Genomic DNA, 15000 nt, shown 5'->3' with positions numbered 1-15000 from the left:
ATTTAAAAAAAAAGAAAAAAGGTGTGATTTACCTTCATATACTCACTGTCGTCCTCAAGGCAAGATTCGATTGTAGGTTTTTCTGCCTTATAAGTCTCGAAAAAAATTATAACGCTTTCGGTCTTTATAAATCATCTCAAAAAATATAATGCTTTCAAGTTTCATAACAGATGTGTGTTTGCCTTTATAGACCGGTGTCCAAATTTCAAGATTATATTAGTCTGTTCTGTTTTCTAAAGGACATATATTGGCAAAACTGAGGACGGGAAGGAATGGACATCGCTAATTTCTGAAGCGTATGATGACAGAACAGCCTGTGTTTTCGGTATCGTTGCTGACACGCTCTATAATAAGTGATGCAGGCTAATGATCATCGTCAAAAATTAGGGACCTGCCTCTTCACACGCCCCCAGATGTAACATTTCGGCTGTAAGTCATCCAACGGGGCTTCCGGGTGTCGATAACAGGTAATGGCGGAAGACGGTGTGTTTGGCCCTATATATTGGCGTCACCCTTTTACGATGCCTCAGTGTCTCTTGGTTATCGGTAGGGGGCGCACGCTGGTCCGGGTCGGGGAGGAATGATATTTACTCTGGCGGCTGTGTGGTTTATGGGGTGATTCTGGTTATCCATGGGCTTCTCCCAGGGAAGGTGGGGGTGTGGGGAGAAGGACAGGGGTGAGAAGAGGGATGTGTGAGGGAAGGATGAGTAAGTGTGGGGAGAGGCAGGGGGCGAGAGAAAGAGGGGATATGGGTAGGTGTGGGGAGAAAGAAGGGATGTGGGAGTGGGAGGAGGAGGGGTTGTGGGAAGAAGGAGGGAAAGTAGGAACGATGTTAGAGAGAAGAAGTGAAGGAGAAAATGTTGGGAGAGGGATGTACGGGGAGAGAAAGGGGTGGGAGATGGGGAGGGTGAGATATTTGGGGATGGTTGGGAGAAGAAGTGGACGCTGATGGGAGATGAGATGAAGGCTTGGGGGAGGGGGGGGGCGGAGGGGAAAGGAAGAGATGTGAGGGGAGGATTGGGGGAGAAATAGGCGGTGGATGTGAGGAGAAAGAAGGGGACATGGGGAGGGGGAAGGTGGGGATGTTGGTGGGGGAAGGAGGGGAGGCTCAGGGGGAAGGATGGTGGGGAGATTGTGAACTGGAGGATGGCAGGAGAGGGGAGGGTAAGATGAAATGCTGGGGAGGAGGTTAGGGAAGATAAATGGGGAGGATATTGTACTGGAGGGTAGAGAAATGGACCTGGGAGAAGGCTAAAGGGGGGGGATGGGAAGAGTAGTGGGGGCAGGAGGGAATTTCAGGAGGGGGGAGGGGAAGTTAGGGGAAGGAAGTGAGGAAGGGGAGGGGATGAGTTAAAGAGGATTTGCCTTGAAGGGGAAGCAGGGTGGAAGTATGAGAGAGTTGGAATAATGATGATGATGATGATGATGATGATGATGATGATGATGATGATGGCTGTGGTGGTGGTGGTCCTGGTGATGGGTGGGGTAGGAGGGGGTCTTAGTTAAGGAGTACAAACCACAAAGGGGTAAACTTTAGAGGTACTGGTATTCTGTCATAGCATTTAACTCTTATATAGTCTTATCTCTGCTACAAACTGATAAACTCCTTCAGTACTATCACGCAATCCTTATTTTATTCTTCCAGTCTCTCTTCTTCAACTTTGGATACTTCTTTCTTACGCAGGTTGCTGATGAAAACAGTATATAGAGCCACTAATACCAAAAAAATCCCTCCAAATCTCAATAAAATCGCCCATGATGGCAGAAATCCGTTTACAGTGACGTTCCTGTGCTGAAGGGGTTAATATATTCACAAAAACACTCTGATTCTGACTGGCTACGTAGACCCATGAGACCTCTTCAACGTCTTCTGGTCTTCGCTACCCCAGGCCTCATCAGTATGTCTTTGGTCCTGCCTGGGAATAAAGCCACAGCAGCGCCAATACGAAGAAGGGTTCACAGCACGCACAGTACTTCCACAGCACAGATCACAGCATTAAACAGCGTCACTAATCAGCATAACACAGCACAATACTTCATCACACAACACCACAGCCCCTCCCTCACACAGCACGGCACAGCACCTCCACACAGCACCGCAGCACCTTCACACAGCACCTCCACACAGCACAACACAGCACCTCCACACAGCACAACACAGCACCGCAGCACACAATACAGCACGGCACTCCCACTGGGCGTTCTAACAACTATCAGACAATGAAAAAAAAATGTTAATAGTACAGAATGGGTTGACAGTATGGACCAATTAAACAGACTCATCCAAAACGTGAACCCAGTGGACTGCAGGCTGATTCTGAACCTCTCTTCCATGTGACAGGGAGGCCGATGAGGGACGTTTGTGTACCCGGGCAGTGGAGGAGCTCAGTTATATCGGTGCCACCACGTGAAGGCGACCCCCTCCAGCACCAACTCGGATCTATGGCTTTGAAATACCCCCTCCCTCATCCATCACCACCCCATCCCTAGACCACCCTTTCCCCCTCCATCCTTCCCATCCGTTTTCCCAGTTCGCTCCCATCCTTCGACCTCCTTCTCCCCCTTCCCCTTCCCTTCCCCACCCCATCCCCCACCACCGTTACCCCTTCCCCTTCAATCTCCCCATCCATTCTCCCTTCCCACCCCCATCCCAACACTACCCTTCCCCCCTCCTCCCCTTCAATCTCCCTACCCCTAGACTATCCTTCCCCTTCCCGTCCCCTGATCGCCATCCCCCCCTCCCCCAGATGTTCCCCCTCCCATTCCCCAGCCGAGTTCGCGTGGAGTAATGCAGAATTGGCCACGCAGTCGAGGGGGGGGGGGAAGAGAACTGGCGGATCCAATATCACTAACTAATAACAAAACCAATATCACTCCGTTTCTCAATTTTTCCCTCATCTCTCTCTCTCTCTCTCTCTCTCTCTCTCTCTCTCTCTCTCCCTCCCTCTCTCTCTCTCTCTCGCAATTTAATATATGTGCTCCCCTGCGCTTGTTGTGGATGCTGGTGACGACTTTCAAGAGATTAGGAGCGAGTTTACCGAAATGAGAGAGAGAGAGAGAGAGAGAGAGAGAGAGAGAGAGAGAGAGAGAGAGAGAGAGATCTGAGTCAAGGCCTAAGGGTCACGTATGAGGGATAATTAATATGAAGTGGGGTACCTGTGCTCCCCTCCCCCCCGCTTCCTGTGGGAGGGTGGAGGGGAGGTAAGGGGAGAGAAAGGGGAGGTAAATGGGGAGAGAAGGGGAAGGTAAGTTTTGGAGAAAGGAGAGGTAAATGTGGAGAGAAGAGGGAGGTAAATGGTGAGAGATGGGGGAGGTAAAAGGGGAGAGAAAGGCGAGGTGAATGGGGAGAGAAAGGCAAGGTTAATGGGGAGAGTAAAGGGAGGTAAATGGGAAGGAAAATGAGGAGGTTACTGGAATACTGGAGGGTTAATGAGGGAAGCGAAGGAAAGGGATGTTGGGGAGGAAAAAAAAGGGGAGTTTGAGGAGGGTAAGATGGGGTATGGGGGAGGGGAGGAGGGGGAAGATTCAATGACGGGGAGGGGAAGAAGAATACGAGAAGAGGGGAGGGGAGAGAGGAAGGAGGAACACGGGGAAGGGGAGAGAGAAAGGGGAGGAAGACGAAGATGGGGAGGTAAAAGAAGTAGGGAGCCAGATTTGGGAGGGGGGTGAAGGATGAGGAGGAGGAGGAGGAGGAGGAGGAGGAGGAGAGAGGAGGGGAGAATAGGAGGGGGAGAGAAAATGGGTGAGGGGAGGAAAGCAAGGGGGAGCCAGGGAGAGGGAAGGGAAGATAGATGAAGGAGGGAGACTAAAGGAGGAGGAAGAGGTGAAGGAGAAAGAAGGGGAAGGAAAGGAAGGAATAGGTGAGGGGTGGAGGAAAGATGGAGGGGGAGGGGATGGGAGGGGGACAAGAAATTTTGGGAGGGGGGGGGAGATCAAGGAGCTTATCCATAAAATTTCTTGACCTAAAATCGGCTTCAAGAAAATTTCCATAATTCATTTTCCTTCACTCACACACCTACATAAAAAAAAAATAATGAATAAATAAATAAAAATAACGTGGCTCCAGGTAATACTTAACTGCTTTATTTTCGGGACAACTCTAGCAATTTATCTCAGCTAAAAATTAATCATAGGAGCCTGAGTATTAAAAAAGGACTTGTATGTATATAGCTGTGACATTAGCTAAGAATCTTTGTGAATTTCGGCCACAGGGAAGTAATTTTATGAACACAGCCTCTCGTATCCGCGCGTGTGTGTGTGTGTGTGTGTGTGTGTGTGTGTGTGTGTGTGTGTGTGTGTGTGTGTGTGTGTGTGTGTGTGTGTGTGTGTGTGTGGAAGATGGGGCTGGGGGAAAGAAAGTTTGGATTAACATCGGTGACATTTCTTAAAGAACTTGGAAAACTTGTCCATCGTCTTCTTATTTTTTTTTTTCTTAATCCATTCTTGTTGTCACCTGAAGATTATTTTATTCATCTCTCTAAAAAAAAAAAAAAACTTATAATTAGGAAACTTTTTTTTTACTCCTTCAGTACGATGACGTCTTGAATGTAGTTAGTATTTTTCTTTTGGTAATTTTCTTCTTTTTTTCTAATCATTCGTCTTTTAATAGGGCGATTTTATTCTATTATTTTTTTTTTTTTAGGTCTCTCGCACTCGAAATAAATTGCCTGGAAATTAAAAACCTGTTCACGATGATGATGGTAATGGTGGTGGTGGTGGTGGTGGTGGTGGTGGTGGTGGTGGTGGTGATGATGATAATGATGATGATGATGATGATGATGATGATGTCCCTTTTTATCAGACTCACATTCATCTATGTAAAACCCACTCAAAATTAAAGAAATTAAAGCTATCTCTATTAATTAACAGATACAGTATATTGTTTTTTCTTGTCTCTGTATCTCTATGTATACTTAATTCTTATCATCTTTTCTCACCTTTCCTTCTCATTTATTTCTTCTCCTCTCTTCTTCTCCTCACCTCTCTTCCCTCCTCTTGTCTCCCTTCCTTCCTCCAACTTTCCTTTTTCCCCTTACCTTATCCTTTTTCTTCTGTTCCATACTTCCAATTCTCTTCCACCACCTCCAACCCCCCTTCCTCCTCACCCGCCTTCTCCCATTCCCTATTCTCTTCTCTTCTCCTTCTCCTCTTCCTACCTCGCCCTTCCCTTCCCTTTTCTCCTCCCTCTCCTCTTCTCTCCATTCCCTCTTCCATTCCATCCTTCTCACCCCCCCAACCCTCTTCCTTCTCCCCTTCCACTTTCCCCTTTTCACTTCTCATCTTTCTTTCCTAAACTCTCCCTTCCTCTTCCGTCTCCTCTTCCTCTTTTCTTCTCTCCTTTTCGTCTTCTCTCTCTCTCTCTCATCTCCCACCTCCCCTCCCCCCCCTTTTTTTCCTCTCCTCTTCCATCTCTCTTGTCCCCTCTCCCTCCCCTCTTCGCTTCCCCCTTCCTTCCCCTCCCTCCTCCCCCCACTCCCTTTATTCTATCCCCTTCTTTCCCATCTCTCTTCGTTTCCTCCCCCTCCAACTCCCTCTCCCTCCCATCTCTACCCCTCCCCCCTACCTCCCCCTCCCCTCCCCTCCCCTCCCTGGCTGTGAGTAGGGGCAGCTGATCCTGATGACCCTCAAGATAATTTAGGCTTCGCTCTTGACAAATGATGGCGGCCTAGACTCTGCCCCTTACTCCCCCTCCCCCCTCCCCCCCTTTCCCTTTCCCCTTTCCCGCTTCCCTTTTCTCATCATTATTTTTATCTCCTTCTCCCTTCCCCCTCTTCTCCCCCTGCCTCCCTCCCTCCTCCCTTCGTATTACCTTCAATTTCTCCCTCACCCCCCTTCCTCCCTTCCCTCCTCCCTTCCCCCTTGCCCTCCATCTCGATTATTTTTACCTTTCCTCCCTCCTCCCCCCCCCCCGTTAGTCCCCCTCGCCTTCGTATGAACTCATTTACCTCTCCCTCTCTCCCTTTCATTTTCTCCTTCCCTCTCCCCTCCCCCTCTCTCTCTCCAATTTCCTCTCACCTTCTCCCGTTATTTTTATCCTCCCCTATCCTCTTTCTCCCCTCTCTTCCATTCCCTCTTTTCTTCCCTTCCTTCTTCCCCCTCTTTTCTTCTCCCCTCCCACTCCCTTTCATTCCCTCCTCCCCCCCTCACTCCTCCTATCCCCCTCATCATTCCTCCTCCCCCATCTCCCCTTCACTGTACCCTTTCCTCCCTCCTCTCCACCAGCTCCTTCCCTCAATTCGTTTCATTATTTTCTCCTTCTCTCTCTCTCTCTCTCTCTCTCTCTCTCTCTCTCTCTCTCTCTCTCTCTCTCTCTCTCTCTCTCTCTCTCTCTCTCTCTCTCTCTCTCTCTCTCTCTCTCTCAAGTCACCACACCATGATCAAGACCAATTATTTTGTTGTTTTTTTTTCTTTCTTCCACTTTTCAATTTAGTACCATTTTTTTTTATCACAAATTTCTTCACCAGTTTCCTTTAAGTATGGTACAAATTTTCCTTGGTCAAAAATCCCCACAAGTCTCTCTCTCTCTCTCTCTCTCTCTCTCTCTCTCTCTCTCTCTCTCTCAAAAAAGTCACACAAACGCTATTATTTTCCGGTCCTATGTTCGCCTATGTCCGCAAATCATCATGTCAATTTGTACAGATGTCAGTGTAATGGATTTCTGTGGAGACCATCTTGCACTCCCTTGAGAAAGTGTGTTGTCTTTAATTTTATCTTTCTCTCCCCTCTCCATTCCTGCTCCTTCCTCTCCACTGCTACCCTTTCCCCTTCCATTTTATCTTTCCCTCCCCTCTCCATTCCTGTCCCCTTTCTCTCCACCCTTCCCCCTTCCTCTCCCATTTTATTATCTTTCTCTTCCCCCCCCCTCCACCCCTGTTCCTTCCTCTCCCATTTTTATCCTTCCCTCTCCCTTCCACCCCTGCCTCCTTCCCCTCTCCCATTAGTTTCCCCTCCCCTTCCTCTCCCCTTCTATTTTTACTTCTCTCCCCTTCCGTATTACAGTCATTTCCTCTTCCCCTCCTCCAAAGTTTTCACCTCTTCTCCCCACTCTGTCCTAACTTCATTGCCTCCTCCTCTTCTTCTTCTTCTTTCTTCTTCTTCTTCTTCTTCTTCTTCTTCCTCCTCCTCCTCCTCCTCCTCTTCCCCACATTATTTTTTATTGTGGTCGGTGGTGCATTGGTTAGCATATTCAATTCGCAACTGAAAGAACCCAAGTCTAATTACTGCACCGGTTAGACTGGTAGACTTAATCTGTTTCCTACCCTCGTCCCTGTCCACCCAGCAGTCTCTTAGGGACCTGGAAGTAACATTGACTAATTCGGATCGTGTTCCAGGGCAAAACTTGGACTTAGAAAATTGGTGATTGTCTGCCTTTGTTTCTCGTGTGGGCGATAGGTGTTAAATTTAAGTCTTTATATTCGTCCTCCCTCCCTCCGATTTCTCCCCATTTTCTCCCCCTCCCTTTCCTCCTCCTCCTCCCTTTCCCTCCATTTTCCCTTCCCCTTCTCAATTATTTTACCTCTTCTCTCCTTCACTTCCTCTCCTCTTTCCATCCATCAACACTTTCCTCTCCATTCCTCCCTTCCTCTTCTCCATTCTTTTCTCCCTCTCTTCTCATTTCTCCTCTCCCTCCTCTCCATGACCCCTCCGCAGTCCATCCTCTTCCTCTTCTCCTCCTCCTCCTCCTCCTCCTAGTCCTCCTCTTCTCCTAATCCCTCCATCTTCCTCTTCCTCAGACGCAACAATTTTATGTCCTTTTGAGTCTTCCCTTCAAATCGTCTTTTCGTCATTTTTACGTTTTCTTTTAATCAGATTTTTTTTTTTGGCTCCGTTTTTTGTTTTTATTTTCTTATGTTTTCTGGTTCTTATGTTCATTTAATTCACCAGACTTTATTCCTAATTATTTTTACCATGGTTTATTTCTTATTATATTCTTAAGGACGCCTGGTGGTCAAGATGTTACGGTGCTTCAAGCGTATGTATTCTCGTCCGTTAAGTCAGCTCCCTAACATCTCTTCCTAAGTGATTTGTTTTGCTAATAACACCTTACTGTCCTCTTCTGTGTAACCTAAATCATCCTAATATCACCATACTTTGCATAATTAAAGTACAACAGAATATTAGTCACCCATATCCAAAACTAAATCGCTAAGGAGGAGGTGTCAGGGAGCTTCCTTATTTGCCAAGAATACGAGCCCAAGGGTTGACTGGACTTTCTTCTCACAAAATGCCACTCAGGTGCGAGCAACGGGTCATTCTTGCCACAAATGCCAATACCGGGTCGCCTAGCCCAGGGCCCTTACGCTCTTGAAATGGCAATAAAGAAATAGCGCCGATTTATTCATTTATTAATTTATTTATCTATTTATCTACCTATCTATTTATTTATTTTGTGTTTTTTATCGTCAGTTTAATTCTTGTGCGTGTTTTATTCCGTCTACTTTGTTTACTGTAGTGTGTGTGTGTGTGTGTGTGTGTGTGTGTGTGTGTGTGTGTGTGTGTGTGTGTGTGTGTGTGTGTGTGTGTGTGTGTGTGTGTGTGTGTGTGTGTGTGTGTGTGTGTGTGTGTGTGTGTGCCCAAACTTCTAGCGTTCCGGTGCGTCCCTCTCACACATACCTTGTCTCTCACCTCAGGAATATTAACCAGCAGAGGGAAGCGACAGGTGGGCCAGGTATATATTAAGGCAGAGAAATATTCCAAGCCTCTCTCAGCAGAAGAATATTAGCCAGCAGAAGGAAGTGATGAGCAGAAGAGGTGTAACAATAAGAGAGAGAAACCTAAAAAGCCTCTCTCAGCTTAGGAATATTGGCCAGCAGGAGGAAGGTGATAAGTACAAGAGGTAAAATATAAGGAAAGAAAAACAAACCAAGCCTCTCTCAGCTTAGGAATAATGCCCAGAGGAGGAAAGTGACACGTAGAAGAGGTGTAGCCTATTTAATTAACTTTTCACTCCACATGTACGGAAACTTACTAACACTCCCAGCATACCTCCCAACTTTCCTCCATACCTCCAAAATTTCCTCCCACCCTGTAGAGGAGGAGGGTACAAAGGGGCGCCCAGCGAAGGAGGAGGTGGGGGCCAGGGAGAGAGGGAGGAAGAAATGGAATAGGGCGAGGAGAGAGGGAGATATTTGTGTGTAGGAGGGAAGGGAGGAAAGGAATGACAGCAGGAAAGAGGAAAGGAAGAAGGATGGAAGGAAGGAAAGAAGGAAGGGGGGCAGTGTTTGATTGCAGAAATGAGGAGAAGGGAGGAAGGAAACAAGAAACAAGGAAGAAAGAAAGAAATGGAAGGAAGGAAAAAGGGAAGGTGCCTGCGTGAAAAAGAAGAAAGGAAGGAAGGAAGGAGGAAAAGGGGGAAGGAAGGAGGAATCAAAGAAGAAAAATGAAAGATGGGAGGGTGCCTGTGAGGGAAAGAAGGAAGGAAGGAAGGCGAGAAGGATGGACGATGACTGTGTGAGAAGGAAGGAAGGAAGAAAGGATAGAAATGAAGGAAGGAAGGAAGGAAGGAAAGAAGGAAGGTGTTTGTGTGTGGAGGCAAAGAGGACTCGACAAGGTTAGTCCAGAGCATCAGTCTTAGTCACGAGGGAAGAGCAGAAAACAGAGGGTTAAGTGAACAGGGTGAGGGAAGGAGGAAGGAGAGGGAGAGGGAGGGAGAGACTGAAGGGATGGAAGGGAGGGAAAAGGGATGGGAAGAGAAGAGAAAGAGACAGGGAGAGAAGGGGAGGGAAGGGATGGGAGGGGATGAGAAAGAAAGAAAGGGAGAGAAACGATGAGAAGGGAAAGGAAAGGAGGAGAAAGAGAGAGGAAGGGAAGGGGAGGGAAGGGAAGGAGAGGAAAGAGTGAGAGATTTGGGGGATGGGATGGAAGGGGGGAAAGAGAGCGGCGAGGAACCGGGAAAGGAAGAAACTAAAAGGAAAAAGTAAGGAAGGAAGGAAAAGGAAGGAAGTGAAAGGAGAGGAAAGAGCAAAGGAAGCAGTAAGAGAAGGAAAGGGAGAGAAGGAAAGGGAAGGGAAAGGGAGGAAGAAGGGGGAAAGGAGGATGACTAGGAAGAAAACGGGATAATGGGAAGGGAATGAGGAAGCAAAAGGAAGTACAAAAGAAAATAAACAGGAACAGATCTAGTGGTCCTTTCTAAGCTGTTTGTTAGAGAGACTACTATGACTATCTCTAATTCTAGTTAAAGAAAATAAAGACAGGAAATAAAGATGCACGAGAGAAGTGGAGAGGGGCAAAAAAGCGAGACGAGAAGAAGGGATACGGAAGAAGAAAATGAGAAAGAACGCAGAAAGAGGAAGGTAAGAGGGATGAGAGGGTGTGAGGTAGATGGGAAGAGGAAGAAAGAGGATGAAAAGAAGTAATAAGAAGGAGGGAAGAGGAAGGAGGGAAGAGTGGGGGAGGAGGCGAAGGAGGGGACGGAGGAAGGAGAATGCAGGACCAATAAAGAGGGTAACAGAAAGGGGAGGAGACGAGGGGAAGAGGGGAGATGTTGACAAATGATAAGGAAGAGGGGAAAGAAGGGGAGGAGCTGGAATATGGATGAGTTAAATAGATAGACAGATAGATTTGGAAGTGTGACAGACCAATATAAAGATAGACAGACTGATAGATAAACAGAAAAAGCTACAGATAGATTTTCACATTCAAAGTAGTGCGGACAGACAAATGCAGACAGACAGACAGATAGATAGTAAGATAGATAGATAGACAGATAGATACACAGATAGATAGACAGACAGACAGGTAGACAGACAGCCAGGTAGATAGATAGATATACAAATAAATAGACTGATGAATGGACACATAATTATATGGAAAGCAGATAGATTTACATACAGAAAGCGAGAGAGAGAGAGAGAGAGAGAGAGAGAGAGAGAGAGAGAGAGAGAGGTGGCAAAAACAATGGAGAGAAAGAGGAAGAAAACACTTAGCTGAGTGAGACAGAGGGGGGGAGGAGGAGGGGAGGAGAGGTGACGGAGGGAGGGAGGGTGAGGAGAGGGGGAGAAGAGGGAAGTGCAGACGGGGAGGAAGAGGGAGGGAGAGGAAGAAGAAATGAGGAGGGGAGGGGTGGAAGAGGAGAGAGGTACTGTAAGGGAGACGAGAGGAAGAGCGAAGGAAAAGGAAGAAGATAAGAAGGAAGGGAAGGGAGAGGGAGGGAAAGGAAGAGGCGGGTGATGCAGAGGCAGGGAGAAGATGGAAGGAAATAGAGAGAGAGAGAGAGAGAGAGAGAGAGAATCCAAAATCCAAACCTTCGGACCCAATACTAAAAACAAAAAATAAAAACAAAAAATATAATAAGGACCACGATTACACACATACCCTTATAGCTCACACCTCCCAGACGCCTAATCCCAGAGTTGATCCGGCAAGGCCACGAAACATACCTGAAACAATGAAAAACACATTAAATACCACAATCACTATCACACAGAAAAATACAACTACAACTGTCTATTACATTATGATCACTCGTACATCTATTTTCCTTCATAGTCACTGTTACTTTCACTACGACAAGGACAACTACCACGGCCAATACTGTCTCCATATCATCACTACCACCAATCGCAGCTTCATCACAGCTCTCATCACCACCAACATCACCACTACCACCACCGTCCTTGATCACCATAAACTACAATCTCGTATCTCTTTCACCATCATTATTATCGCTATCACCATCCTCACCACCACCACTATACCTCACCACCATCCCTACCATTCCTCCCCTCCATCATACTCCCCACCACCACCACCATCATCATCGCCATCACCAATATTATCACACCACCGTCCCCTCACCACCCCTCACCAGCACTATCCCCACCATTAATATCATCATCATCACCACCACCCCTCGCCCCCATCCCCACCCTCCTTCACCCCCACTCCCCCCTCACCATCTGAAGACAACCTCTCCACCATCCGCCCACTTCATCCCCTCTCACCTCCACCACAACTCCCTCCCACCCTTCTTCAACCCCACCCCTACCCTTCTTCACCCCATCTCCACCATCAACCCACCTCCACCACTACTCCCCACCCCCGCAATCTCCCCAGTAATCCATCCGGGGGTCGGCCAGGCAAATAATCACCCCCGGCATCTCCCCGTGTCGCAGTAACCAATAAAACTTCCCTCAGATATTTTTGCCGGATTTCGGACGCGTGCCTTAACCCTTTACAGCACATTCTCGCCTTATTTCATCTGATTTTATTTTCCGCTACGCCTGGACACACGTATTCTAAACCTTTTCCGAACGATGACGACTTTCTGATTTATTCCGTCTTTCTCTCGGCCAACAAATTTAACACACAAGAAAAAAAATGTCTTCTTAACTACGATATCGCATTTTCTACCTTCTTCCTGTTAATGTTAGGTGATCTAATTAAGCACAGGTGGAACTCCTAGACCAGGTTACGGAAGCTCCCTAACACCTTTTCCTAACCGATTTATTTATCTTACTACTATTTACTGTCCTATTCTGTCATTAATAAATCCTTCCAATATCGCCACGCTCTGCAAAAATAACGTACAAAACGATATTAACCAGCCGTATCCAAAAATAAATCGTTAAGGTAGAGGTGCTAGGGAATCTCCTTACCCAACGAGAATACAGAATTAAATCTCCCCTGAGTTGAAGAAAATCGTCTGGGAGCTGCAATAATGACGTACTCGGGGGGAAAGAGTAAAAAAAAATAGGGCTGTCTGTCCTAATGTCGCAAAGCCCTAAAAAAAAGAATATAAATAAATTCCAATTCCAGCTCGTCCTGTGTTCCAAAACCTCTCTCTCTCTCTCTCTCTCTCTCTCTCTCTCTCTCTCTCTCTCTCTCTCTCTCTCTCTCTCTCAAATGAACAAAAAATAGCGAAAATACTGCTATCCCCCTACAACATCCCTCCATCCTTCCCACAGACACTCACTCACTTCCGCCACATCGCTAACTATTTTGCGCTAAGCTGCTAAAGCCTTCCGCTAAACTGCTAACTTTGTCACGCTACACTGCTAACTAATTTCAGCCTAACTGCTAACTGTTTTCCGATAATCTGCTAACGTTTTCACTACCCTGCTAACCCCCTTTCGCTCAACTGCCTACTCTTTTTTCGCTAAATTGGCAACTCTTTCTCGCTAAACTGGCAACTCTTTTTTTGCTAGATTGCTAACATTTTTTGCTAAACTGCTAATTCTTATCCTCTAACTTCCTCTTTTTCGGTAACCAGCTCTTTTCCTCTCATTATTCCGGCGTGAAAAATGTCCATAAACTGAATAAATCCTTCGCTAAATTTCCGTGATTATAAAGAAAAAAAAAATCCAGAATTCCTTTTTAGTTAACGCCTGACGATTTTCTTCAGGTGAGAAAGAGTCATGGCAGCCTCAGATTAATTTCCGTCGGGCTAAATGCAAGTCGGTAAGAAAAAAATGACAAAAAAAAAAAGCATAAGTTTAATGGAAGTCGCTAAAACTGATTACACGGACACACACACACACACACACACACACACACACACGAGAGAGAGAGAGAGAGAGAGAGAGAGAGAGAGAGAGAGAACAGGGGAATAAAGAGGTGGACAGAGGAGGGGGCAAGAAGGAGGGGGGGTGGGACGGAGGGACCCAAGAGGGTACAAACAAAAAAGAAAAATTACAACGGGGGGGGAGGGGGTGTTTAGACTAGGGAAGGTTTTATCTAACTGGAAGGAAGGAAGGAAGGGAGGAAGGAAGGGAGGAAGGAAGGAAGGGAAGAGAAGGGATGATGAAATATTGAGGGAAAAAAAAGGGGAGGGGTGGAGGGAAGGGTAATGAGACAGATGCAAGGCAATGATAAGGGGGTTAACGAAGGAAAGAGGAGAGAGAGAGGAAGGGAAAGAGGGAGGGAGGGAGGGAGGGAGGGAGAGGGATGAGGATAGGAAGATGATGGAAGAGCTGCATTTTCTTTTTTTGGACCTAATCCGTTCTCCTCCTCCTCCTCCTCCTCCTCCCTCTTCCTTCTCCTCCTCTTCCTCCTTCTCCCCCTCTCATTATTTTCTTCCTCTTCATCGTCTCCTCCTTCTCCTCCTCCTCCTCTCTTCATCCTCATCTTCTCCTCCTCCTCCTCCTCCTTCTATTCTTCCTCATTTTCCTTCTCCTCTCCTCCTCCTTCTCTTCCTTCCCCTTCTCCCATGTAGTTATTCATGTCACATATAATCACTAAGTACATGTCTATTTTTAAGTATGTGATTCTGGGTATATCTATCTATCTGCCAATCTATCTATCCATCTATCAGGCTAATCAGGAGCGAATCAGACTCAACGAATGAGATCCTTCGAAATCCTGAGCCAGACTCATCAATATCGCACCTCGTCACGCTGCCCTTCCTCCTAGTACCTAATTTTAATCCCCCAAAAATCCCATCACGTATATCTTAATCTGTTCTAAGTAAATCCGGGCGATTTTATTAGGCTTAGGGAAGATCTATTGGATTTAGAGGATTTATAAAGGCTGTATCTAATGAATAAATCGTCTGGGGACAGGGGTTAACGGATGCTAGAGTTAACGCGACCGTGAGAGGGTTAACGGTGCCGGTAATGACATTTAGCCCGTAACACAAATTTAAAAAATCGATAAAAACAAATGATAAAAAAAAACCCTGATCAATTAATAAGTAAAAAAATAAAATAAATAACACAATAAATAAATAAATAAAGGAATAAAGGAATAAATAAATAAAACCGTCTGGCGTCAGGGGTAATAAAGTACTAGAGTTGGCCCGAGCATGAGAGCGTTCACGACGCCATTATTAAAACTCTTAGGTCCCTCCACGCCTCATAAGGAAAAAATCGTCCGTCTTTACCTGCAATAAAGACAATAAAGACGATTAATTGGATTCCTGGATTATTTTTTGCGGTTCTTTAATTCGCGATGCCGTTTTCAATCCGTTTGGAGACAGCGAAAATAAAGTTAAATTCGGGGACAAGACCTCGTTGTGAAGGGGCTAAATCATGGGCTAATGGTGAATAATGGACGGGAGGAGG

At 46.4% G+C, this 15000-nt stretch overlaps 1 protein-coding gene across 1 annotated transcript in view; it reads right to left on the bottom strand.

Moving 5' to 3' along the window:
• The window catches only part of LOC145392744 (muscarinic acetylcholine receptor gar-2-like), a 166263-nt gene that overhangs the window by 42470 nt on the left and 108793 nt on the right, over positions 1-15000 (bottom strand). Inside the window, exons 2-3 of the mRNA XM_080267040.1 lie at positions 11315-11379; positions 2076-2211 (exon numbers count right to left, since the gene is read on the bottom strand). Coding sequence (XP_080123166.1) covers positions 2076-2211; positions 11315-11379 — 201 coding nt within the window. The remainder of the gene's footprint in view (positions 1-2075; positions 2212-11314; positions 11380-15000) is intronic.

Source organism: Coenobita brevimanus, chromosome 23 (genome assembly GCF_032717465.1).
Source record: "Coenobita brevimanus isolate Jiangsu-jjx chromosome 23, ASM3271746v2, whole genome shotgun sequence".
NCBI classification, from domain to species: Eukaryota; Metazoa; Arthropoda; class Malacostraca; order Decapoda; family Coenobitidae; genus Coenobita; species Coenobita brevimanus.
Note: the sequence above shows the minus strand (reverse complement) of the source record. Positions and strands in the feature narration are given on the sequence as shown.